This window comes from Necator americanus, chromosome III, assembly GCF_031761385.1.
Source record: "Necator americanus strain Aroian chromosome III, whole genome shotgun sequence".
NCBI lineage: Eukaryota > Metazoa > Nematoda > Chromadorea > Rhabditida > Ancylostomatidae > Necator > Necator americanus.
In genome coordinates, this window is record NC_087373.1 from 14,661,125 (window position 1) to 14,689,110 (window position 27,986).

Consider the following 27,986-nt stretch of genomic DNA (forward strand, 5'->3'; position numbering starts at 1 on the left):
CAAAACACCGTTTCTTTTCCTCTCTCTTTCTTTCCCCCTTCCTGACCTACGGATCAAGAAATCAAATAGATCAGAAGCCCTCAGACTGTTCAGTTTACTCGAAGGATGGAAGTGCGTAGAGCGGATTTCATCACCGTCCAGGTGTTAGGAGTTGCCTTGTTGGATGAATTGATCGACACGAGTGTTTCTGATATGCCTGAATTCTTGGTTTGGATGCTCGTTTCGCATTTTTGCTCTGACACTACAAACTATGTCCAAAATCATATCAGCTTGGGAGACCATCCAACACAATTTTCCAGAACATTGCCTTCAAATTTGGGAGAAACAGCCGAGCAAATAATGGGTGTAAGCCTGACTCTGCTTGTAGCAGCTATTAACCACCGCAGTCACCGCAACCCTAGTCTTCCGCTAAACATTTCGTCGTTTCACCATTGCGACGCCTAGAAATGGACTTCAAGTCCTTTCCGGATTTCATTTTCTCTTTCTTCGAGTTTATACATGGCCCATGTCATCTGCATGAAGGAAAACATCTCTGAAGCGTACTCTCTTCTGATGAAATGAACATTTCTTACCACCTTGCGCTCACCTTAAGGCTTATGAGAACTCTTCTCCTCATTATCCGCCTCTCCGAAGTTAATCTCGTAGCGTTCACACGTCACTGACAATAACTGAAGCCTCTCTTCGTTTTCTTTTCAACACTTACTTGCTACTGACGTCCTCTACCTCCGTATAGGACCCAAATGTCTACTCTACTGTCTACCCAAACAATACTATATTACTTTTTCAAACGAAAACTCTCTTTCAGCAGTGGAAACCTTTGCCTGGCCGCCGTCAATGAAAAAACGAGAGTTCAGCGCACAGAACTGTGTTGCTCCACGCAAATTGCGAACGTGACAAAACATCTACTATTATTTATTTATCTATCGATCCCCTCTGAACTATTTCATCGATCATAATGAACACGGCCATCCTACAGGGCTCAATTATGGCCACATCCCATGGCATCACTCGGCTGAACCGGCATCGTCAAACTCGTGGATACCACATAAACTCATATGACAAACTCGGATTTCGGCTGAGAAAAAGGTGCAACTTGTTGTGAGTTCTACAAAATGGATGCAAAGTGGTTCCAGGGTGAACGGATGTTAGAATACGCTCAGTTACAGCAGGTTTTCGTTGTTAACAGTTTGCACGAGGAGGGAGGGGAGACACGAACGTTCTCTTCTCGAATACAGATATTTTTCACGGAAATTTCAGATGTTGAGTTATCTCCTTTAGGGATAGAGGTTCAAATCGTAAATTTCAGGTATACAATAGATACAATGATGTGATACACCCACGCAAGACCATACGATCATCTGAGGCCTCAGTTTAAAGGCATCAGCCCACGAATCTGAGGTGCTTCGGATTTCAGGTGGAGTATTCGTATACGGGATGGGAGACTATAGAGAGGGGGGTGATTCCGTCCATTTCTTCCTAATTACCGTAAAAAGCGCCCCCAAGAGACGGCTTCGAGCGTTCCGGTGCGCTATTTTCCACACGGAGTTCGGTTGGAGCGCGTCAGCCTTGTGCACGTGCCGCATCATCTGGGCCGTTTTTACGGCAATTAGGAAGAAATGTTCGGCACCACACTCTCTCCATAATCTACTATGCCGTATACGAATACTCCACCTGAAATCCGTACCACCTCAGATTCGGCCTTTAACCAATGAGGCAATTGTTTGCACCGTTATAAATAAATTTGTGGACAGGGAACACGATAACTCACCAGCACTTTATCCGTATTCAACCAGACTTTAAAATTGAGTAATTAAACCCTTAGTCCAATAATAATAGTAATAGTCCAAATATACAAGCGGAATCAATAAAGAAATTCAATATGAATTCAATAAGCGTGATATGAGAAGATAGGAGGATAGAAGAGACAACTGATGAAAATACAGCAAGAGTCTCCCAGCGTCGCGACACTCGAGACCGTTTATTCTGCCCGAGGAATGACAAGCTCCTCATCGAAAGGTCCGACAGCTGCTGTTTTTTTTTAGTACAATCAGATAACAGCAAATAGATCAACATATAGATCAGTGAGATTGCGATGAGATTGACTGTATAACTCCGGTGTGAAGAGTTGTCAATTCGAGTAACCTCACCATTAATCGACTTTAAGCGTCTACATTTTAGCACTACCATGTAAAGAGTTGTCTCGTTGCGTAAAAAAATTCGTAAATTGATGCCTCTGATCGAGTATGCAATGTTGCGCACCTCTTTATTATGAAGTATGATGTTCTCATAATGACTCCGAGTCGTTGTAAGTTCCGATAAAATAAAGTGATCTGTGCGTGTATAAGTTTTGCTGGGACTATCAAGAGTACGAAAACATACATAGCACTGCACCAGTAACTGAGATGCAGATGCGGATGTTTCTGAGTACAACGAAGCGATAAACACAGGACAATGAGTAATCGTTGCGTGTGCATCAAACTAAATTGGTTTGAATAGAACACATACTTGTGTGAAAAAAGCTACAAAAGGGACGAACAAGTGTTTATTTGGATCAAATAGGTTCTGAACCACAAACCACAGTGACAACGTACCCTATAGAACTACTGATACAAGTAAAAAGAAAAAAAAACTGTTTTGAATTAAGAGAATCATATAGTCCATTTATGAGAGACAATTTTTTTATTTGATTGTCATAAAAGGCTGGCGGACTGTGTTTTGAGGAGCATCAACAAAGCGCGCAAGAGTGTAAATAATCTGTAGTTAGGTTCCCCATTGTATTAATATATCGGCAAATTCCCACTGCCACGTGAATCAGAACTTATTTGATTGAAAAGAACTCCTGTTTGTCGTTCTTGTAGTTCCTTACAGAAGCATAAGTTTCATTTAAGCCCATCCGATTTGATCCATACTCATCGACTACTTAGTCTCGTGTCTGCGCGTTATTTGGACCCAGACACGTACATATCCGGGCTCTTTTGATGTGAATGTGTCCACGGACTCGATAAGCATAGTTCATCTTCTTTTAACGCGTTGACGACAATGTCGCTCAATGCTGCGCTACAGTATATTATTCTAGTCAAAATGTGCGCAATTGTTTTGTTTTCCGTTCAGATAATCAGTTTAGGCTTAGCACTATCTTATGTTGGCATCGACCGACTATCCATTGAATTTCAAGTTTTATTTATATTTATATTCAATTTATTTTCCTCCAACAATTACAAACAATTACCAACAACATTCATCACAACAATCAACAATTAGAGAGAGTGAGAGAGTGAGACAATGAGTTGTTTGGAAACAGTCTAGACAGCAAAATTTGTTGCACTCACTGCATTCTGCCTTGGTCCTCTCAGCCATGTTCAGGGCAGTCGATCTGCCTGAAATTGCAGAGACGAGCTGTAGCAGCCAGAGCAAAACCGTCCGTCCTTAGCCTTTGCATTTGGACCAGACGCCAGCTTCCGCTTGTGAGATCTTGAACTGCTGATCGAAAGATGAAAAATGCTGATGAAGTAATTGGCTCTGATTTCCTTGACCTTCTCGCGATACAAAAATCAAACGTTGACCAAGGCAGTCTGGATTACGAGATGAAAAAACAGCTGGATATACCATTTGGCTGTCCTCACAAACGAAGTATCGGCAGCCAGGTCTGGTCGTTGAGGTCAACAAATCCCTTCATCATGTCGTATTCAGCAACAACCAAGTGCTCGCCGTTTGCATGGAAGCTGGCAGCTTGGTAGATAGCATATGAACGTCTTTCTTATCTTTTCATTTCAATCAATTTTTTCTTTTTTTGGATTTTTAAATTCTAATATATCCTTTTAATTTTATACCATCTTAATTTTAGATTATTTTTTCTGTAATGTTACCTTAGTTTTTTTATTCTACTTTTTATATTTGATTTAAATCTTTGATTTTATAAATTAATTATTTAATATTTTTGAATTTTAATTTTGAATTCTTGATTTTAATGTTTATTTAATATTTTTCAATCAAAATCACTCGTTTATTTAAAAGTTAACAAATTTTCAACAAAGAAAAATGCGTCAGTGTCGGAAAGTCATGAAAAAAATGGCTCGTCGTCAACGTGCTAAAGGGGACATGCCACCCATTTGAGGAAATCTCATGGATAATAAGGGACTCGAGGTGTAGATCACGATTGTTTAGTCGAATATAATGTACACAATGAACTTACATTGTCTATGAGAGATCCAACATTGTCAAATTCGTAATTTGCTGCTATTAACAGAAAATGCAGGAATTCGGAGTCATTATGAGAAGGATAGTAAAAAGGATAATCATAGTAAGGGACTTCAAAGCAGATACATTGGAATAATTTATACAAAATTAGAGTAAATTAATTCCCCCATAATTTTACTCTTTAACAGTGACGTTTTACAAGACTTGCAAACTTGCAAATCTTACAACTTCACTAACAACCTACTTATTTTAACCATGATGCTCCGTAGAATTATAAAATGAGATTCATTGGCTTACATCACACCGTTGGAAAATGATGGCTTGCCGACTATTTTTATGAGCCGTTTTTATCTTGGGTGCAAGTGCACCGAAGTGCAAGTGCACCAATTAGGGCCGACAGCAAATGTTAGTGGATTTTTGCTGTATTGTGCCTTATTTTAGAAATGAATTCTAACTAAGAGTGTACATTCGGAAAGAAATCGAAGGCAACTACTGATTAATAGTTTTCTATTTCGAAATAGTCATCGTTTACAGAATTCGAAAAAAACGTTGCGGCGGCATCTCTGAGTATACATTCCTTTTCATAACGTCTTTGCACAGTATTGTACCAATGGAATTAGTTGACGGGATTTTCAGCACATGCTATTTTTAGCAAAGGTCATTAGTTCACAGGCTCTTTTCAATTTTTTTTTCTGGAGAACCTTAATTAACACCACTGGAATAGTATAATTACCAACACTTTACCAGATAAACGTTCCATATTTTTGGAACATTTCAGAAGTAACTAACTAACTTCTAACTTCAGAAATGAAGCTGGTCACATTTTGTTAAAATTTTCTAAAACATGAAAGAAATTCTGCCCATTGGATTGCATAGTTATTTATGTACTACAGATATGTAGATCATATTTATACTAGTTATCCAGGATAAATACTATACACACTCGTCCACATCTTAAATGAATATGAATTTTGAAATAACTTTTCTGCTGCCCAAGGAGGAGCAGATTTCTGAGTATTTATTCCAGAGACCTCTATTTTTATGTTTCTAGTGAAGAAGTTTAGAATGCCCAATCATTTTTTCCTTTACTTTAAAAGCAGGAACAGTGCGTGCAGTCGGAAAATGTTTTGCTTGTATAGTAATGTTTTGCATCTTTCGCTGGGCCGCTTCGTTCCAAATTTAAAGATATGTACAATGTTTTTGCTAACGAACCTTTTCGCAAAATTATTTTTTTTCTCATTAACGATATATCCTTTTACCTTCAACAACATTCTGAGTGGAAGAAACAAATAGGAACTGAAACTTGCAACTAAACCACTCCACAATGCAGATTTCTTGTTGCTCAATGCACGTGGTCGATAACTTAAAGGCATCACCCCACGAATCTGAGGTGGCACGGATTTCAGGTGGAGTATTAGTATACGGGATCGTAGATTATGGAGAGGAGGGTGATTCCTTCCATTTCTTCCTAATTACCGCAAAAACGGCAAGCACGATGCGCGTGCACAAGGCTGACGCGCTCCAATCGAACTTCTTGTAGAAAATGGCGCACCGGCACGCCCGAAGCCGCATCTTCCGGACCCTTTTATAGGAGTTAGGAAAAAATCGGAAATCGGAAATTGGACGGAATCACCCCCTCTCCATAATCTACTATCCAGTATAAGAACACTCCACCTGAAATCCGTACCACCTCAGATTCGTTGCGTGATGCCTTTAAGGAAGCTTTCTAGAGGCGTCAGAAAAAAGTTCTTTGAATGATTACTTTCTCGCCCTGTGGTGGGGGACTGAAGAATTTTGAACTTCTCATCTATTCCTGCACATTTCTTCTTGTTAAGATACAATGCCCATATTGTGCAATGTTTCTTTGATGAATTTCCAATCCTGGTACAAATTCAGGCAACAACTCCAAATCTCAGCGCATTGCTGTACTTTGGAGCGAACAGGGAGAGGAACGCTCCGTGCAGCGAAAAACATATTGAATTGATAAGGAGCAATTGTTCTAGAAACGGTGGTTGAAGAAAAAAGTTGCCTCTGAGTTTTATCGTGGCTCGGTGCCAGTTGCTCGTTAGGTTGGGAGCCACGCGGGTCTTTAGTTTCACTTTGCCGCAGAACGATCACAGCCATTATCAACGCTCCGCTAGGGGCAATAACCGCACAGCTCAAACTGGTTAAACCCTTATTATAAAGAGAACATACATGGCAGTACACCAATTCAATAGTATTTACATGTACCAGAGAATATGGCAGGGTACGTGATCAACGTGCTCCGAGCTTCCCGTCAATATCGTAGTCACTAGTATAACATGGAAATAAAGAGCGGATCAAAAACAACCGCTGCTACACCGTGTCTATCTGAATAAATAATACATCAGAAAAAGAAACAACGATTAACGGCTCACTGATCACCGATTTTATATGAGTTGCAGGTCGATGTGCTTAGGAAAATAACTGCAGAAAAGTCATGGTAAACACTGTTAAATCTAGAATAATGAATATACCGATAGCTCTGGTTATGTCATCGTATTGCGAGTATAGCAAGAAAAATTCAAAGTGTTGAGCGAACAAGAAGCTGAAAATTAAAGCCAGCATAAAACCACCTGACGTGGTGAAGGAATCCACGGTAAAAGCTGGAACTGGGGGTTTTGAGTGCGGGAACAGAGGTGGTTCCGCTCATTTCTCCCTGATTGTCGTAAGAAACTATGTGGGGGCCATGTTGGCCATTTTGGCTACCACGAGGCACGTTAGAACTTTCCTCCATGCACACGTCCTGGTCCCCTTAACAGCCTATTCATTGATTTCACTTAACTAGGCTGGTGAGAAGACATCACTGATCTTCGACGAATCGCACATGGATGCAGTGGATGCAGCGCATGCACAAAGGTGGCGCGTTGCAACTGAAATCGTTCCCAGACCCCGCCATCTACATTCATAGCTCTGGATTTTCCCGTGGATTCCTTCACCACGTCAGATTCGTGGTATGCTACCTTTGAAGTAGAGTTAAAGGCATCAGCCCACGAGTCTGGGGTGGTGCGGGTTCCAGGTGGGTTATGCCTAAATGGTGTCGTAGATTATAGTGGGGAAGGTGATTCCGTCCATTTCTTCCTAAGTGATGTAGAAAACGGTCCGGAAGAGGCGGCGGGTGCACGAGGCTGGCGCGCTCCAATAGAACTTGTTTTAGAAAATAGCGCCCCGAACGCTCGAAGCCGTATCTTCCGGGCCGTTTTTTACGGCAATTAGGAAGAAATGGACGAAATCACCCTCCTCACCATAATCTACGACCCTGTATAGGCACAACCCAGTTGGAACGGGCACCACTCCAGATCCCTGGGGTGATGACATCAACAAGTATCACATGCACATGGTTGTCCTCAAAAGAGTACCTGGGCACACTGGAAATAACAGATGGTTAACAGACTACGAATAACGCGCTTCAAATTAACAGGCGACCGAGGCAGAAAGGGAACAAGCAATTAAAGGCATCACCCCACGAATCTGAGGTGGTACGGATTTCAGGTGGAGTATTCTTATACAGGATCGTAGATTATGGAGAGGGGGGTGATTCCGTCCATTTCCTCCTAATTGCCGTTAAAAACGGCCCGGAAGATGCGGCGTGTGCACAAGGCTGACGCGCTCCGACCGAACTCCGTGTAGAAAACAGCGCGCCGGAACGCTCGAAGCCGTATCTTCCGTACCACCTCAGATTCGTGGGGTGATGCCTTTAAGTTGGCAACTTGGAACATCAAACAAAAACATGAAACTCACTTATAGGTATGGTGTCGACTTAGCTCTCGCTCTTAGCGCGTCGGCGTTCTAGTACAAACGATACCGAAGGGAATTCGTTATATGTTTTGTGTTAGATGGAAGGAAATGGCGGCTTCAAATTTAATGTCATTCATAATTGTCAAAGATTACGTTCAAAGAATAAGAGGTTTGCTCCATTCAGTAGCGGAGGTAAACACAAAGAAATTAGAGAACAACTGATAAATGATGAGAAACTAACAGGAAGTTTACCCATCTTCATACTTCTATTTAATTATCCTGACTTATTAATAACTGTTTCAGAAACGACCATGCGGATGCCGCCTATAATGAGGAGGATCCGCCGCTGTTACAGAACTGTACTCATCCGGCCGAAATTGGGACCACGCCAAGGGTGAGCTCAGATCACTCGTGTTGTTTTGTTTTCAAGCGTTTTGCAATTCTAACGCAAAAAAAAGCGTTGGTGAACGATCGTACATCAGATTTGAATCATTGCACCCTAGCGATGTACCTTATCCGCCTCACACCATTGTTAATCGATTTTTACTCATAGTCCGTCAGATAGTTTAAAGACATCACCCCACGAATCCTGAGCTAATACGGATTTTATTTGGAGTATTCGTATACGGGATCGTAGATTATGGAGAGGGGGCGATTCAGTCCATTTCTTCCTAAGTGCCGTAAAAAATTGGTCCGGACGATACGGTTTCCAGCGTTCCGGTGCGCTATTTTCCACAAGGTGTTCGACTGGAGCGCGCAAGCCTTGTGCGGCGCCGCATCTTCCGGACCATTTTTTACGGGAATTAGGAAGAAGTGGACGGAATCACCCGCCTCTCCATAATCTATATACGAATACTCCACCTGAAATCCTCACCACCTCAGATTCGTGGGGTGATGCCTTTAATAGTGATAAGTTGTGTGATCGCCAATTCATCCCCATTTCTTCTAACTGGCTAACAAATCTGTCTCAAAGATCTGGTTGCATAAAATAACGTGGCGTCCACACACTGATTTCTTCTTTCAATTTTGATCTAGACGGAGGGTTTGGACCGAATAAATCCGTTGTTGGGAACCTTTTTGTATTATTTGAGTGTTATGAAAACGTTACTGACAATGAGCGGGAAAAAACAACACTTTTACATGCGATTATGGATTCGTATCTCAAGTTACACCGTGCTGCGAGAGGCTCCGCCGCTTGGACCAATGCTAATTAATGCATGCGCTCTATGCAATATTTTTTAGAGCAGTTCGATAAAACAGCTCTGAAAGTGAATATAGCGCTTCGAATACTAGAAGTCTGGGGTGATACTGAAGTAGTATTCTGAAGCGAAAGAAGAAAAACAAACTACAGATGAAACAAAAAGGTACAGAAATAAGGTGCAGAAATACAACTTAAACAAAAACAGAGGAGCATGACAAAATTACCATATCAGGTTAAACAAAGGAAGAAGACGAAACAGTACGAAAGATAGAAAAAAACGACAATAAAAAATAGTAGAACGAAGAAACAAGACAAATAAAACAGTGATGATACAGAAGAAAAGAAACGGAATGGAGCTACAAGAGCTCACTTACGTTTCTAAATCCTAAGATCTCACATTCTTTTCTTTCTTGTACTGTCGCTTGTTGTGATATTCCCATCTTGAGATACTTGATAAGAGTTCGTGAAGCACCGTACATCACTCATTCTGTAGCTTTCCCTGTGCCTACTCCTCTGAAGCGGCGTAGTGGGCCGCTGTACCAGGCCGAATTTTGCGGCTCATTAGCAGTGGGCCAAGGAGACTCCCGCAGCCAAGTGTAACTTTAGAAACGAGTTCATTTTTGGTGGAATGATATAATCAATGGGATATTCAATTAAATATAGTAAGTGAAAGTGAAGTAAGTGAAAGAATGTTAAATGAGACAAACTAATCATATTAAGAATATAGCCGAGTCCTATGTAATTAAGACCCACACCACTCGATGGTCACCGGTGTTTAAAACTGTTCCTCCCCTTCCGTAGCGCTGTCCACTTTGCCAGCCTTTTACATAATCTTATTTATATTTATTTTTATTTTTATTATTTTTTATATAATCTATATTTATTTATTTATCTATTTATAAGGTAAAATTATATGGCCGTATTATGACACAGCAAACACTGTTTTCCTTAGAAGAATTGTGCGAACCCGCAAGCATTAATTTGTATATCTATGAAAAATCCAAAAGCAAGTTCCAAGTTAATAATTCGCACCCATTGTTAAAGTAATCATAATATTTGTTGATATTGATAGAATATTTCCAAGAAAGCTGTATTTTTTCCTAAAATTCCTTGATTGAGGGGATTTCCGTTGACAGCGCCAAATCAAAGGAATTCCTGCGAGTGAACGTTGGTGGACAGCGGTTTATGCTGAAAAAGGAAACGATATCTGCCAGGAAAGTTGGTGAGCGTTGTTTTTCCATAAAGTAAACTAAAGCCTATGGTGTTCATTATGAATGTTGCTGGAGGATTAGGGAACACACGTACAAATGAAATGAGTTACCAGTTTTGTTACTTGCTTGTTCGTCATAGACTGGTGCTTCTATATGCACGCCACAAAGTGAAAACAAACTGAAATGGTCCGACAAACTTTTCAGAGGATCTCCACACTTTCATTTTTTGCGTCAAATTCACTTTTTCCAAAACAATCCGTAACTGTAGCATTTTCCAAGCTATTGAGTCGAAGAATAGTTCAGAGGCGTTTTTTTTAAATTGAAAACGTACCCAGAAACAGAATGCCTTCACAAAACGTTACAAGTTGTTTAATAGAAAGTTCTTTTTTTCGATAAGAAAATTGTATTTTTATTCCCAACAATTTTATTGATTCTATTTTTTCGAACTATTAAAATAGAGTGTCAAGTGGGAAAAGGGTATTTTTTCGGTTGTTCTTGTGTGATTTTTTTGCATTCAATCGAAAAGATGTGGCTGCTGAAAATGAGAGTGGTGTTGTGTACGGAGAAGGAGTAGCACTCAGAAATGTCATTTGTCCTTGTGCTTCTGAAGTGGGCTTTTTCATCTCAAAAGAGGTCCGCCAGTTCGACCGACCAACTGTCATGGGATGAAGGAAGAAGATTTATCCCTTCCCACTTTTTTCCACCTGGATAAAAACAGCTGCAGATTAATCAATATTTTGTTCTACGTTGTTTTCCAAAGTCTTGCGCTAGGTTACTCGTTAAGTTTTTGGACAACTCATTTTGATTTTCACCGCATTTTTTCTATTTCTCAATTCATATTTTGTATTCTCTTTCAAGTTTCTCCAAAGTTGTTTGTTGTTGTTTCCAAGTTTACACAAGCTATTTTCTGCAAGGAGTTCGATTGGAGCGCGCCAGTAGTGTGCACACGCCGTATCTTCCGGGCCGTTTTTTACGGCAATTAGGAAGAAATGGATGGAATCACCCGTCCCACCATAAGCTACGATCCCGTATACGAATACTCCACCCGAAATCCGTACAACCTCAGATTCGTGGGGTGATGCCTTTAAGTGCAAGGAAAAACGGAGGGTGTCGAAGATGCTTCGCTTTGTCCACTTCACACTCCATGTTAACTATCTGAAAAATAAAAATAGAATTTGATAGAATAAAAAGAATCAAAATGCAATCATCTTTTATGACAACGAATCCAACATCGATTCATAAGTTTTGTCCTTATTTCCTGATTTCATGTGCACTTTAACTTTGGAAAAGGGCCATGAATTGTTCCTCAACTCAAAATGTATGCGCATGCGTGTCCCGTTTGAATTCACAAACAGACACATCGTTGACCACGTCGATATCTTTGTCCCTTACATTGTTCATAGAAAAACTCTCTCAAGACTTTCATTTTATGAAACTTTGTATTCTTAGGACGATTAGTGTGGCTTCTGGATTTGAACACCACCACGGAACGTCTTTCACTCGCTGATGCCTACTTTTCCTCGACGAATGAGTACTATTTCGAACGACCTCCAGCATTATTTCATATAGTATATCAATTCTACTTAACTGGTAACGGTTACAATTTTAAACATAGTTCCTTACACTAAAATAATATGCGGTCACGTTAAGGTCAAATCCATCAACCCTCTCATCTCTGCCCGAATGACATCCTCGACGAATTAGACTACTGGGGCATCGTTCCGGATAACTACCTCGCTCCGTGCTGCTGTGCAGATGACAAGGTACCTCTTTTTTGTCTCTTTTAAAGTTTATCTGTTAGAAATGGATTTACAAATTTGTGATGTACCTGGTCTTTCCTAGCTGTTAAAGTTCACTTTCTAAATAGAGTTCCGAAGAAGATACTTTTAGTGTACATTTCAAGTTTTATATGTCTTTTTTATGTAGATTGTAAAAATTTCTGGATCGTGTTCGTTAGAAACATTTGCATATTTCAGAATGATCTTGATTCACTGTCTTCGTTTTCGTCTGAAGAGTCACCAAACCTTTTCAAGCACCTACCGCTGGGAGAGTTGCGGAAAACCATCTGGAATATTATTGAGGAGCCCACGAGGTGACGGCTACTCTTTCAAATAAAGGCTTTGCTCACTCATTTCTATTTCATTTCATTATTCATAACGTCCTAAGAAGAGCTGCTCTTCCACTCCACTGGAGTTCTCTCAGCAACTGTCAGACTAAACATCAGATTTTCTACAAGTATTTCTTGCACGAAATCCTGTACAGTTGAATTAGTTCAGCCAAGCCAACGCAACACGTCTGCGGCGAAGGCGAGGCCGGGCGAAATCCTTCGAAGACAAAGATCCGACATACCCTAGCTCTCCGAGGAGCGCACCAACGCAGCCAAAGCCCTTGCAGCATCCGTCGCCACTTTTGCGCCTGCATGTCGAACGCATTCGGCAGCTACTAACTTGACTGTATGCAGTTTACTGTTCCCGACTACCAGTTATTTAGGCTCAGCCATAGAGAGCGAAGGAAAGACTGAAATGCCTCTCTGTCCCCAGAGTTTTTTCCGAGAGTCTAAGAGACCACTGGAATAGGAGCCTACACAAACGCAGTGATATGTCGGAAATTAACCAGCTCTTGCGAAAAGGCGCTATCGTCCAGCGCACTGCCAAAGCACAGCCTAAACGAGTCAATTACCTGGAGGTAGCGCGGATTCCTTGGTAACAACCCTTCGTTTCGTTACGCTGAACTGCCGGGCACTGTTGACCCGAGGTACCATGGTCAGTCGGTCACTCAAAGTCAAAAGGCAGTTCACGCCAAGTCGCAAAGTCTCACAGAATATGGAACAGTGATGAATGGATGAATTCTATGCGAGTTTTTGTTGTAAGGAATCGAGAAGGTTGGGCAAAACTGTATTCAAGGACGACACGGCGAAGATCCGAGCAACAGTAGACAGTAATACCACCGCAATAGGGTTTTTGCATCCATTAATATCCCAAAACCGAGTGTAAAAATTGCCACATTCTTCGTCTGGTCTGAAGACATTAATTCGATCTCATTTCAGCTCCGGCTTTGCACAGGTTTTTGCCACATTATCCGTCCTATTCGTGTTGATATCGATTTCGGGGCTCGTGCTCGGCTCACTTCCAGAATTACAAGTTCCAGTGCAAAAGAATACCTCCCAAGGTATGTGTCTTGAAGATTAAGATGGAAAACTAGCAAAAAATTTCGAATTTTCAAAAATGCCAAACGTACCCAACATTTGGACGTTTCTCCTTCTATAAAAGTCATTTATTCCTCCAGAATATTTTTCAACATAGTTATGTCTCCGGGTTTTGCTCAAAAGTTTTTTGGGACAGGAAGAAAAGCTTACGGAAATTAACACAGCCACTTCCACACAACCATCCAGTGCAGTAAATACGGTATAATGCAGCGCTGCTAGCGATATGGGAATACTGCACTGAGCTTCCTGGTGTTATGTTACAGTATTTTTGACAGCATTAGCAGAACGAAGGAGACTATTACTATTTTGAGTCGACATTCAGATACGTGTGTGGCAAGAGGCCACGAAAAGAAATTTTCTTTTGTTTTCTGTGGAAGAAAAACAACGTCTAGGCTTCTTCTAATCCGGTTTCAGCTGTAAATGCTTGTGAATAACGCCACAGTGTTTAATTTAACTATTAAGGAAGAAAAATTTTAATAGCGCATCTAAACACTTCTTTTGATGGTTTCTTTCAAGAAAATAAACTCTAGATATGTAGATGTGTCATAAATTGAATATGTGTACTTCCTTTGCCTAACAAAAGACTCAGCTACCTGAAAACTGTTTCACAAAAAAGTAACAAATGTATAAAACGAAAATATATAAAATGAATGTGTAGATGAATTTGCGATAGAAATATGTATGGTGAATTTTTTAGAAGCGGTCTTCTTTCTGTTTTTGTAAAGTGTCCCATAGCAACCATGATTTTTATTATTCCGTTCTCTTCCAGGAGTGATAACTGATATGGAGCCGCATCCTGTTCTTGGTTATATTGAATACGTATGTATTGTTTGGTTTATTTTGGAGTACGGTAGGTTGTTCACTGTTTTTCTTGTTTTCCCTACAGTTACTATCCTAGGAGAGGATCTAGTGCCTTCAGGTACGAAGATGTTAGTTTCTTCGGATCGTCGAAAAACATTCTTTCAACTATTGAATATTATCGATTTAATGGCCATCGTACCTTTTGTTATCGAAATGATGCTGTTTATGTTGGGCGTCAGTACGGAGCAACTAAGAGATCTTAAAGTGAGGAGCAACAACAGTGGTTGTGCGTCCTGAAGAGAAAATTCCTGCAGTGTTTCAGGGAGCGTTTCTGGTCATTCGAATACTTCGGGTGTTGCGGGTGATCCGGGTGTTGAAACTCGGACGTTATAGTAGTGGCTTGCAAATGTTTGGAAAAACGCTCAAGGTAATTTCTATCCTTGGAATTTCTCAGTTTATCTGTGGTTTTTTTTTGTGGACAATGAGAATTCTTCAAAAAAGGAAACAATTTCACACTGGTCACATTTCTGAATGGATTTTTAGAAAATGTTCTCTTCTAATAGCAACCGGAAGAGGCGCTTAAGATTCAGAGATTCAAGGCGTTAATGTTGTTGGCATAAGTAGAAGTATTAATGATCCAATAATGTTGTTTGTTTGTTGTTGATCATTCAAAACAGAGCCTAATTATCCCTTTATGTCAACCAAATTCACCATTTCATTGCAGGGTTTAAATCCTTTTTTTTCTTTCTTTTCGCTTTTTTTTCGCTGCTTGTAGTACTTACTCGTGTAGCCTTTTGTGCGCAATTACATTTACAAAATGATGTCACAAATTTCTCAAACGTAAGTCAACTCTAAATAGCACTCTGCTTCTTTCTATGACAAATTTATAGGTACATACCGTAACCATTCAATTATTTTATAGACGGCTTCATAGACGCAAAAGGCTTATGCACATCGAAATGATGTGACTAGAATTCTGCCGAGAGACAAAAGGAGATTACTTTCAAAGAAAAAAAAAACGGTCAAAGAAATCCACAATTGAAGAGTATAGCTAAAGCAATTAAGATTTCTTAGGTCCACATCAAGAAGCCTGAAAAATTCTCTTCTCCAAATTTGTAGGGCTATACTCGGGAACTTGGGATACTTCTCAATAGGACATCTCTAAATAGGAGATCACCGAAGTTCACTTCGTTTTTTTTTTCTAAAATAATTGTTACAGAGTTGTCGATAAGCCGCATACGCGATAGAATGAGGTTGAAATTTGCATCGGAGCGTGCAAATAATGCAATGCTCTGTATTCTGCAGGGATATTGAAAAAATTGCAAAATTCTGCATTTCTGAGCTCATTTAAAGTGAACGTATCACGAAATTTGAAGTATTCGGAACTATCCACTATAGGGATAAGACTACTAGTTCCATTAAGGTAGTGATTACTCTCAATTCCGGCTGATCTTCTAGAAAAAGACGTCAGAAGCAGCCTCGTTCGCACGAGTTCCTCCTACAATGCAACTTGTTACGCGACAGAACACGACAATTCCGTCGTTGTACAATCCGTGAACAATCCAGTTAATGTGGCTCAACTGAGCAACAGAAGCTTTCCAACACGCACAGTCGCATATGCGTTGGGGATTGCAATCGTTTTTCCCTACAATCTCATAGATAAGGCAGTTTTTTCCGGAAGAGAACGAGAAAGACGCACGCTCGCGCTGCCCATTTTCAGTCTCAAAAATTACCAGAATTTTTATCCAACCTCCGTTTCATCTCCAAAAATATTCCACACATTAAAATTCCCGTTCAATTCATCCAACAGTAACTCTTCATTTGAAGCCTTTATGAAGCTGTTGACGATCGTGTCCTGAAAATCGAATAGAAACTGTCGCTCACCAAATCGGCTGCCTCGCTGTGGCACATCCTTTTCCCGCTTTTGGTATTCCTGGTTTTTGTTGCGTCAGCCATCCATCGTTCCATCAGTAAAATTCGATTTTTCGTGCGCTGTCGAATCGATCTTCACAGCTTCGACTCCAACTTTATCCACGGTCTTTCTATAAATGAGGATAGAGGCCACTGGAACCTCGTCGACATTTCCAAGGTTGTGGAGAGGCATATGTAGGGATTTTTTTGTACAAATTTTCTAAATTTGGTGCATTTTTCCGCATGATCTGGCAGTGGTTGATCTACGCTGGTTCTCCTTCTAACAGTTAGGTAATTTCTTTCTGTTCATAAAAGCCTTGCACCAAGAGCCCAACGCCTTGAAATCATGCCGCTCCGATTCCTCTGCTAACCGTAAAGCTTCTGCTTTAATGTCCTTAACCATCACAGCTGTGCTTACCGCTCGATTCTGTACAATCCACCTATACACAGCTTCCTCAGTTTCCACAACTTTTGGTTTTTTTTGTTTGAAGCAGCAAGCGAGCACGCTTTGTTGCCGGCAACTGTTGCAGATTTTCCTTTTCTGCCTTCCACTTTCGAATCAAACGTTCCGCTACTTTAAAATGACCAGCTGCAGCTGATGTTCCATGTTCTGAACTAAACCTTCCGCGTCAAACTTGTAAGCAGCTGCTTATGACTTCCTTCTAGCCATCGAGTTCTTCCTAAACAACTCTTGAGTAACAATATATGAAAGGAACAACGAAAATATAAAAAATTTTAGAACAACTACTCTACCTATAAAAAAAGAGAATGCATCTGGAGTACGTGCGAGCGTGGGTCACAGGCCGGCCTTATCTATTGGCGGCCCTCTTTATGAGATTTTAGGGTACTATCCGTAATAAGTTGCATCGTTGTGAACAGCGGTGCAACCACGGCTTTACTAGAGGGAATTAAAGGCATCACCCCACGAATCTGAGGTGGTGCTGATTTCAGGTGGAGTATTCTTATAAGGGATAGTAGATTATGGAGAGGAAGGTGATCCCGCCCATTTCTTCCTAATTGCCTTTCTTCCCGCACAAGGCTGGCGCACTCCAGTCGAACTCCTTGTAGAAAATAGTGCGCCAGAACCCTCGAAGCCCCCTGGAGTGATGCCTTTAAGCGTGATTACGCTCAAGCTGCTCGAATACGCTATCTATGCTGTTCTTGCTTATCGCAATAGAATGACGTTCTATTTGTAGCTACAAAGAGGAGCTCTAATCCGATGTGAAGACTGTGACAAGGGAAACTTTAAAATAATTTTCAACACTAAGTATTCTAGGCATCGTTCCGACAACTGGGAATGATGGCAATGGTTGTACTAACGGGTGTGATCTTCTTCTCGACATTAGTCTACTTTTTAGAAAAAGATGAGCCCGGCTCACAATTCTACTCAATACCAGCGGCATGTTGGTGGTACGTTAATTTCATTGTTTATTCCTTTAGTTTAATTAGTGAATACAAATGCACCCTGCGAATTGACCAGTCAAGGCGGAAATGTTGATCATATTCATTCTCTTTACGTCCTCTTTTATCTCCTCGCCTCGTCTTCTATTTTTATTTTTCGTACCATATTTCATTACTACAACATTTGTTTGCACTACTTCCCGTTAATAAATACAAAATGAAGCATGGAAAAAAATTATCTAAAACGTTCCTCATTTCAGGTGTATTGTCACAATGACGACAGTTGGTGAGTTGATCATTTACGCTGTGTAATAGCACTTAAGTAACGGTTTTAATTTCAGGCTATGGAGATCTTACACCAACTACCGTCCGTAAGTATTTTTGCAGACTTTGGCAAAAAAAAAACCACTCTTAGTTAACGAAAATGAAGTGATCATGTCTTGCGATCAAAAAGAAATGCCCATATAATTTTCGATAGATACTTACATGAGCGATCTCTAAAAAAAATTATATGCACTTTAAATAATTATAGATGCACTTTTCACCAGGGGAAACATAAAAATTCGTGTGAAAACTTGAAGATCACAAATCTAATGCCAATTTTTATACGTCACTATTTTCAAGTCTATGTTTGTAAAATCAGACTAAGTTTCTTGAGGAAAATAATGAAAACGGGAAAGGATCCAGTACCATTCATTATCTATATTTTAGTAATCCAATCTGGCTTGAAAAAAAAACCTTTGGGCAGCCCAGTAATAACTGTAATGTATAGAAATTCGGCTGAGAACCTTAGATAGTGCATAACGATTGCGAACAGGGCGATTTATACGGTCGGATCCGATTGGGCCTCAACTGCGTAGATGGCAGTCCGAGTCGAGCTAGTGAGGGTCCCATCTCGAACGGACTCGCTTACGCAATTGCACCAAACTCCACCGCGTTTCGATTCGACCATAACTATAGAAAACAAGCTTTTTATTTTCTTTTTTCTTCATTTTTTTTCTAATTTGGAACTGCAGCAAATATGTTGGAACGAACTAAACAAATCTATAAGGAACAGAAAATAATTTATTTGAAATCACAGAAATCGTACCTGAAATCTACACATCAATTAAATCACACACATCAATCTACACATCAATTAAAAACATACTTTAAAAACTTAAAAATGACGTATGCAGAATAAACTATGATTATATTTTGTAATGAAATGTCCGGCAAACGCTAGAAGGCTTCTTTTTAAATTATCAATTGTTTGAATGACTCAGATTTTAATTTACAGCGGGTAAGCTCGTCGCAACGGGCGCCATCGCATGTGGAGTTCTCGTGCTTGCTCTACCCATTACGATCATCGTAAGTTCACGTGCTTGAAAGTGTTGTGTGTATTTGCGTACTTTCAAACGACTGCTATCCGCAACTGCAATGTAGATTGCACGCTTTGCGCTCACCATTCCTCGTTACTTTGATTTAGGCGCAAGTAGCATTCGCTTTACGAAGGCGGGAAAAGGAAAAACTCGTGCAGAAAAGTGAGAAAGCACCACTTTTTGCTTTTCGAAACGTTCCGGCGGTTTTGCCTTCTTTCCCACACGCAAACAACTAATCATTGCACTCATAGAGCCAAATGAGTCCAACCGATTCAGCGCGATTCGTGAACAAGGAGAGGGTGTACTTTGAGGAAGACGAATCGCGCTCATCCGGTTGGAAATATTCGGTACCAACTACGTAGATGTATTTATGTACTACACATAACTACAGTTCAACGATTACTTCACTTTGACTACGAATACTATTTGTATTGCCTATTTCTGCATCGCTTTTTTTATCAGTAGCTACTCACTTTTCGATTCACATCTCAGGAAAAGTGAACCTTTAGGTGGACAACTTCATGAAAGTCGCCGAGGGGGAGCGTGGACATGCGGCCAGCGGAGTCGCTCGACGGTTTGGACAACGACAATACGAACAGTAAGTCTTCAGCACATTCGTGCTGTATCATCCACGGAAGAAATACGCAACTTCGAGCTCTTTGGAAAGTGGTAGAGGGAGAACACAAAAAAAAGTAAAAAGCGATGACTACCTGAGCAGGTTTCTTGAGGCGTGTGCCGCCAAATAGGATTGCTTGATTTGGTAATTACATCAATTAACATAGTTACCATAATTGACCAATTATCTTTTTTCAAAATTTGGCGTAGTAAAATTATTTTGGATAATTCTTAATTTGGTTTTTTTAATTTGAATAATTTTTAGTTTGGCGTAAATAACGTAGTAATGGCCTTTTTCGTCCCTGATGCTCTGCCAGGAAATCTAATAGCTGAAAAAATAGTTCAAAATCCATGTTGGCTTCCTCTTGGTTGGAGGATGATTGCAAAACATTTCCAAAACGACCAAATCAATGGAATCCGTCATCTACTTACATAACGACAAAAATGGCTGCTTCTAAATAGCTGACTTTTGTGATTTCACTCTGGTTGCTATGTGGCCGGAGTTTGCATAGAAGTCTAGGGAGAAAAATGAAGAATTTAACCAAAATTGTTCAACGGCTCACAATTTAAGAAACCTGCTTAGGTACAGTCGGGTCAAAACGACATGAAGCACGGTGCAGTTGTGCAAGCGGTTGCACTCGAAGTGGCGCGGTGGAGACAGCGACTGGAATCAAGGTGGGACCATCGCGAAATGCAGCAATGAATAATAGTAGCACGGGTCCTCACCCAAATCTCTCTACGCTCCACAGCGCCGCCTCCAGCGCAACCGCTTGCGCAACTGCACCGTGCTTCATGTCGTTTTGACTCTACTATAGCAATTAAAGGATAAAGGATAAAGTGTCTGCCGTTAATAAATCCACTTGGGATGCAGCAATGCGTTCAGTTCTATTCTGAACTCAGTGCAGAACCATTTGTGGCTTACGAACGCGTGTCTAGCCTATACATTTGGGGGGCTATCCATCAGCACCTCCATGCTCCCAGGCAAGTCTGCTACCAATTTATCCCCAGAAGGATGAAAGGCTTGCTTGACAATAGGCCGATTTCTAACCATCGTGTCGACCCCTCAGTCACAGCCAGACCTCTTACTGACTGCGATACAGCCACCTTGGTACCCATAGCGACTTCTTTTTCGATGGTCCCCGCAACTCGCTTTTCGCCCTCTCTTCAGTTAACCGAAACAATTCCTGGAGAGGTCTCCGTCTGCAGACGTTCATAAAGACTCGGAAAAGTTGTGAATGTACGCGCAGATCATTAAACACAACACACGACGAAACCGCGTGCTGGGATCACTTTCGGAATAGATTTTGTTAAGGGGTTCAGTTCACGAACGTGGGCACGCAAACGCTCAAGTTTCTCTGGTTATCTAGAAAAATGGCCTGGGAAACGGCACTGTTGCACCCAACCCCATTACGAAGCGCCTAGTAACGTATCACAACTGCGAGGACGGGGAGATGTGCCGTATTTGCCAGGCAGCGGAGAATCAACGAGCTGTCGATATTGTCTCACTCACTCGCTGGCAGATGTAGAATGTTACAAGGTGCCTCGTAGGATTAATCAGTACGACAGACGTGTTTTCCACGGCGTTTTTCTGAACTACTGGGGAACTTGAACGCACCTTCACTTATGAATTAAATGCTCAACGCTATTTATTCCTGGAATGTCTCCTACACTCTCAATTTCGTGGTATGGTAAGTTCGAGAAAAAGCCAAAATAACTTTGTGCTGTCTGCGAAATGTCACACTACCGGCAGAGCCATGAAGCTTTAGAGAACACGTTGTGAAACCATACAAGTTCTAGTCTCCAAACAAGTGCTTCTAGTTACTAATTTACCTCGTTGTTTTACCGCTTTAGGTCCCAAACCCCTGAGCTGAACAATCTGACGAGGACGACAAGCATGAAGAAACCGAATACAGAGGACACAATATGCTAGTCGTTGAACTGGAATTTGTGTAATAACACTTATTATCCCATTATTTGATCTTCAACTATGAAACCGGTGGCGCCCCGATGCCGAAACTTTTGTTTATTTTTTTGTCCTTCAATCATGTTGTTGTTGTATATCTCCTCGATGAGTTGTAGCCCTTCATCATCCTTCCCTTCAATAGATATAATTGTATCTTGCAGCCTGTTATTGCCTCCATATCACTGTGCTGGTCGTTGCTATCTCGGATGTATTTTTCTCGCCAACTCGATTAATCCAACAAACATTGTGTTGTTGTTTGTGCAATAATCGAATATAATAATAATCATAATCGTCTCATCGAACACAACAATAATTGCTTGTAATCGATATGAAAGGGAAATTTTCAAGGCCTGAGATCCTCTCTCATGTTTTGAATTCGGATTTTTGAGCATTTTTTCCCACTAACTTGGCGAGAACGTGAAACACAAAACGACTTTCGGGGAAGAATAAGGAAGGAGTGGAGTAAAACGTTTTTCCTGGCAAAGTTTTCCAGGGAGTTTTTGTTTTGAGATGCGGAGCTTGATTTCGGAGCACATTGTCGACCAACTTGACACCCTCGATTTTACAGTAGCTTACAGTCTCGAAAAGAAATGAGACTTGTTCACCGTAGTTTATACATGGAACATCCTAGCTGCAAGGACATACTCCGCTCCCACTTTCGTTTAAGTGAAATTTACTGGAATTTACTCACTTGTCGGAGTAATGTTGTCAGAAATCATTGTTATAACAACGAGTTCCGATGAAATTAATCTGAGAAAGAAGACGTAGAAGCGTAAAAGTACGACCTTCGCTGAATCTTATCATAGTGACTGCAGTTTGTCCATTATCAATGCGAAGCCAGAGCCAGGATTGTTAACACTCTTTATTACGACTAACGTTTCGCCGTCGCCACTTTCGTCAAAGCCTGAAAACTTAGGACATTCGTAACATATGTACTCAAATGACTTTCAGAAAAAGTCATTATTTCCTAAGATATTACACCCGGAACCAAGAACCAGAAGAGCCCAAATCGTTGCGCTTACATAAATACCCGCGCCACCAGGATGTTAGCGGATCTACGCGTGCTAGATTCGCTCCGCTAATACCAAAATATGTGTACCGCAAATAGGATATTACATGTAAGGCCATGGATAAAAATCTACAAAGGATGAAAAGGTTATTGGTTACGGGTATGCACTTTCCCTCTCCATTCATATTTAGACCTTTCAAAGTCGTTCAAATATTTTATTCCAATTGTGGACTTTTAGTACTTATCCAAAACCCTCCGAAGTTCCCTGCGCCATGACTTCGTGTTGGTAGGACAGCATAGTGGCAGATATGCGGAAAAGAGCATTTCATGACACGACGTCCACGACGGATTTGAGAGAGGTCACTGTGTTTAAGTGCTGTAATCCTTTTATTCAGTTCTTTCTTCAAGTGGTTTTCCATATTCATGTACGTCGAAAGTAGACGCATAATGAAGTTTCCATGATTTGGGAGCCTTCAAGTTGTATTCCTCTGTCTTCGCACTACACATTCTTCATGAACGTAGTCTTCTTTTTATTCATTCTCTTTCCTGGTTTGTTTAATTCCTTGAGCAACGTCTCTGCTTCACTGGTACTTCTCGAGAAGAGAATGATGCCGTTCGCAGAACAAAGGTTTGAGAGGATTCTTCCGTCAACCCGTGTGTCCCTTTCTTCCCAAACAAATGATTTCATTATTGTAATGCAGCCGTAATCAGCCCCCTTTCCAATAGGCATGATGAGGGGGCGATGGAAGACCTTAATCTTAAGGGTGCATCGATCGTATCAATAGACTAATTTCCTCAAATACGATGCATCCACAACTTGATCGACCGGCGCTGACAGTCCTGCATTCGTTTCTACGCTGTCGAATGCGTTTCTACGTTACATTGTGCTCGTGCCACACTAGACAGCGCAGGACGTTCAGATTGCGGAGTTTCCCTGAGGCACTCAAGCAGGGAGTTTCGCAGGGGCATGGACTTTGCTGCTCCCCCAAAAAGGTCCGGAAGGCTAAGCCGCCATCTGATGGCACAAATTCTATCGGATCTGGGCAGTTGAGAGCGGATCCAATTGATGCCCACTGCTACCTTAGGAGTAGATCCTGGGACGAAAAAGTAGGGCTATTTCTCATTTACCCTTCTCTTGAAATTCTGAAAATTCGTGGCCTTGATTAAAACTCATGTACACATTTAGAACGTATGCCGAAACTTTTCGAACAGGTTTCTCTCGTCTTCGAATTAGGAAGTAAGAATAGTAGCAGAATGAAAAACGCACATTCGCATTGCGTTGTCGCAACGCCAGCACCGCAAGCAACAAGATACAATGTGGGCAACCCTTATAGCGAATGAACATCTACAGTAGCATTGGCGACAACTCCGCAATTAACGCTTGGCTCGCACCATGTTCAAGGCGGGTGTCGGAGTGAACTTCGCCTTCGCAAGAACAGACAAACTCTGTTCGTCCGCTCTTTTCTCAGAGACCGAGGTATTCAAGGTACGTCCTATCATAAACACCTTAGGTGGCCTTAGTGATAGAATATTTCACTTGTCCATCTCGTCTTGAGTGAGATATGTAATACAACAGTCATCAATGTAACGGCAATACAGGAGAAAAGTTTTCTTTGCAGGATGGGTTGTTCTGCTTTTCAAGTTACTACAAGGCTAATGTGATATTATGGCTGAAAAGAACTTTGATTTCTTAAGAAGGGCTTTGTTCATGTGTATTGATGAGAAATTTGTTGCATGATCTGCTAGATCTTCAAAACATGAAAGCAACGTCAACGGTGGCTTTTTTGTGCTTTACTTCAAAAAATTTCTACATATCTTCTAAAATGTGGTCCTTTTAACTGAAGTTCAGTGCAGTTATGGTTCAAATGAGTGTTAAAGTTAAGAAATTTATTCTATAGCAAACTCGGTTTGTATATTCACCACCTTGGATTGTATGGTGGAAGAGTCCATCGTGGTCTGAATGGAGGTGGTGGATGTCGTGTAGGACGTGGTGGGCGAGGCACAAAACGTTTGTTACGTACTTCAGTTGCTGGAAAAGTCTTCTCTCTCTACAGTACTTCTCTAGGAATCCACAAACCTTACATTTATGATGAAAGACGTGGTTGCCGAATAGATGTGCGGCAACGCCACTAACGATGGCCGCGATGAACATAAGACGGAGTAGAGCGAACATTTCTCTGACGATGAGTGTGTCTTTCGATCACGGTTTTATACTTTTGAATTTGTAAGGTCCATATTTCTATATTTACTTTCCTGACTCACGGACTTTTTTCTGTCTTCCTCTTTCTCTCTTTTAGTTCAATGGTTTTTACAGCAAGCAGATTTCCTATACTTTTAAAATAACGGGTCGCATAAACGACTATTGCATCGTTACAATGGAATTTTTAAATTAGCAAAGCGATAAACAACATTGGTAACACTTCTAGTTTTTGGATCACGAATAGTGCGTATAAAATGTTCAGACTCCGGTATATTGGTGTATGTAGCTGGATGTGGAGGCGATCCTGCTAAAGATACTGCAAAAAATGATTCCAAGTGTTATTGTAGCTTTCATTATTTTACTTGTCTCCGGGAAACTTTGTCTATTTCACGGCTATTGGTTATCTATGATGGGGCTCGTTTTGTCGATAACGGTTGCTCGATGAAATATTGGAGAAGAATAGCATACGTCAGTTCCCGTCATCATTATTTATCACCTGCTAAAATGTTCACTTTTTCCCTATTATTCTATTGAGAAGCTAGGTTCTATGCAACTCTTCTCTCTAGTGTTTTTGCTTCTCTTCTATCTCTAGTGTTTTTTTTTTCTTTAAAGGCAGCATATCACGAATCTGACAATGTCGGGAATTCTGCGGGACAAGATAGGGTCGTCCTGAAAAACGGAATGAGAACCTCGCTAATTTCTACAAGGTTCATTAGAATGCACCTCCTTTGCACATGATTCGGTTCCTTCAGCAGCCCACTCATTAGTTTTACCCGAGTAGTCTGCGGAGGTGAACTAATTGATTCTCGACCATTCGCTCGTGGGTGATGCGCGTGCACCGAGATTTCGCGTCTTCACGTATCTAGTAGGAATAAAGCCCTTTCCCACTCCGTTTCTGTTAATGGGAACTGAGCGGGGTTATGCTCATGATTCACAACTCGAACCCTATATTTACCCACAGAAACCCCAACAGTTTCATGCTATGCTGCCTTTGACCTATTGAACTCCTCTTGTTTGTTTCCATACAATGAAATACAAATACATAAATGTTCGTTGCTACCAAGCTTGTGGCATCTTTTCATCATTGGTAAACAGTAGGTGAAATGTTTAATCCTGAATGTTCAATAGCTTATGAAAAAGTTTTAGTTAGATTTTGCGTAGAGGGAATGTTTGTTTTGGGCTTTCCAATAGATTCTGTATACAACACTGGCTTATATGTAACTTTACGGCGATTATGGTTTTACTATGAGAAGATACAAAGAATGTTCAGCGGTCATTGAGTTGCATAGGAAATGCAAAAAATCTCCGAATTTGTCCAATCTGAGGACAAAAGAAATTTTGATGTGTACCTCTTTTGACAAACAATATAGGAAACACGTTGCAGCAATGGTGATACCTTTAAATAAGCGCTGGAGTGCGCTTGGGACAGAATAACTCCCAAGGATTGCGCGACAATCTTAGGCAGCGTTAGAAAACGCTCTCGCAAATGTATTAAAGATGGTGGAGGGAACTTTTGGAATGTTGTTATGGATTTCGATTTCTGTTGCTAAAATGTCATAATATGTTTCAATTTAAATTTTAATCTAAGGTTAAGATTTTTTATTTACATAATTTGGATTTTATTTTATTTTATTTTTATTTACATAATTGTTTATATAGAACTTATGCATTTTGTATAAGTGAATGTTATTTTCAACATAGATTAATATTTTCTATTATTTTATTTATTGTCTCTATTTGCTCTATTTTATATTTATTCATTACTCATTTAGCCATTTTATCCATCTATATTTGTTCATTGTATTTTTATTGCCGTATCTTTTCATTTTCCATACTTTTTCACCAATGTGTGTTTTTTATGCTGGCAAATTCTAAATACCCGTTACAGATGTTTTTGTTACATCTAAACGTCACATGTATAGATCGCGACCAATGGGGAAACGATTTCTTGTGAGGGATTATTCTCCCGAATACAATGGCTTCCGTTAGCCCTTGGTAGCCAGTTCTTCCCAGAAAATTAGCCAGGAAATTAAATACAGTGAAAAAAATTGAAATTAAACACGATGGAGTATGTTCCAAGGCTTTTACTGTAATACACTGATATTATCTTGAGGGCGGCTGCAGATATATGCAGCTTACACGATCACAAAAAATTCGAGCAGTTTTGCGGAACGAACATTAGACAGTGAAGAAGACACATCGAGCAGTTTCTGTGTCCTGAAGAGGGTTTAAAAAAAGGTTCTTTTTGAAAAAAATGTTGTGTTTGAACTTAGTTAAAGTAGTTTAGGAAAGTCCAAAAGATTTAATTGCCCATTGTTGTAGGGCGAGTGAGCGCAGCCAGCTGGAGGTGCACGGCTTTACGGTCGAAACTGCGCAACTGCCAACTGAGCCTTTCAATCTTTCGGGATATCCAGTTGGTATCAGATTTGTCTGGAAGAATGAAAGCACTAACCTGATACAGCCACGATCAGCCCGAACACGCAAGTCGTTGTATAGGCCAACGGGTTACAAAGCCTCAACGATTACGAATTGCAGCAGAACACGTTGGCGCATCCCATATGGTTTGATACGTCAGAGACTTTACGTTTTTAAATGTAATTATCAACTTCTAGGAAGACCAAGAAACATTCACGCCCACTACAAGTTAGACTTTTTCTCACAATATTCTTTTTTCTACTATCTTGGATATATTTTCTTTTCTCAACAATTTCCCAACAATTTCTCAGGTTTGTGGTTCTGTTTGTGTCTACAAAATGTAGTACAGCAATAATGAAGTACAAACTACTTCTGCCGAGATCTGACGAAAATGTGCATGTCGAGGAAAGTACAATGAGCGACTGTCTAAAGAAAGATATTGTCTTAGTCTTGTCTTGTGATATCGATTTGAAATCTTTGATTTGATTTGAAATTTTGATTTGGTCTGAAATCCAAGAAAAATACTCCATTGTGTTGTGTTTGGACTAACCGGTAAAGTAACCGTAACTATTTACCTGAAGTTAGCCGTAAAGCCATAAACGTTTGCCGTAAAACATCTTTAAACGTTCGTAACGTAGTCACCGTCTGATAGCTTTCCTGCCATGCAATGTTCAGCTTCCTCTGTCCAGTTTTTATTTGTACATCAACCATGCAGATGGTGATATCAAGTATATCAT

The 27,986-nt window shown here is 40.5% G+C and overlaps 2 protein-coding genes across 5 annotated transcripts; one reads left to right on the forward strand and one right to left on the reverse strand.

Annotated features, from left to right (window-relative positions):
* Positions 1 to 955: 955 nt before the first annotated feature.
* On the forward strand, positions 956 to 21,592 carry RB195_009606 (uncharacterized protein; the record flags this gene model as incomplete). 3 transcript variants are annotated; one of them, XM_064190226.1, is made up of 16 exons in its annotated part: positions 956 to 1,098; positions 8,260 to 8,350; positions 10,277 to 10,379; positions 11,818 to 11,958; positions 12,019 to 12,131; positions 12,345 to 12,460; positions 13,415 to 13,536; positions 14,343 to 14,423; positions 14,493 to 14,638; positions 14,697 to 14,801; positions 17,562 to 17,695; positions 17,947 to 17,972; positions 18,028 to 18,057; positions 18,966 to 19,036; positions 19,557 to 19,645; positions 21,514 to 21,592. In XM_064190226.1, the coding sequence occupies 16 exons, from the start codon at positions 956 to 958 to the stop codon at positions 21,590 to 21,592; spliced, it is 1,590 nt and encodes a 529-aa protein (XP_064047809.1). The 3 variants fall into 3 exon arrangements, with proteins under 3 accessions (XP_064047809.1, XP_064047810.1, XP_064047811.1); XM_064190227.1 differs by having other exon boundaries at positions 986 to 1,098; XM_064190228.1 differs by having other exon boundaries at positions 986 to 1,086.
* A 2,416-nt stretch (positions 21,593 to 24,008) lies between these two features.
* Positions 24,009 to 24,807, reverse strand: RB195_009607 (uncharacterized protein; the record flags this gene model as incomplete). Of its 2 annotated transcripts, XM_064190229.1 has the most annotated exons (3): positions 24,009 to 24,150; positions 24,555 to 24,663; positions 24,717 to 24,807. In XM_064190229.1, the coding sequence occupies 3 exons, from the start codon at positions 24,805 to 24,807 to the stop codon at positions 24,009 to 24,011; spliced, it is 342 nt and encodes a 113-aa protein (XP_064047812.1). The 2 variants fall into 2 exon arrangements, with proteins under 2 accessions (XP_064047812.1, XP_013301887.1); XM_013446433.2 differs by lacking the exon at positions 24,009 to 24,150 and having other exon boundaries at positions 24,551 to 24,663.
* Between the last annotated feature and the right edge of the window lie 3,179 nt (positions 24,808 to 27,986).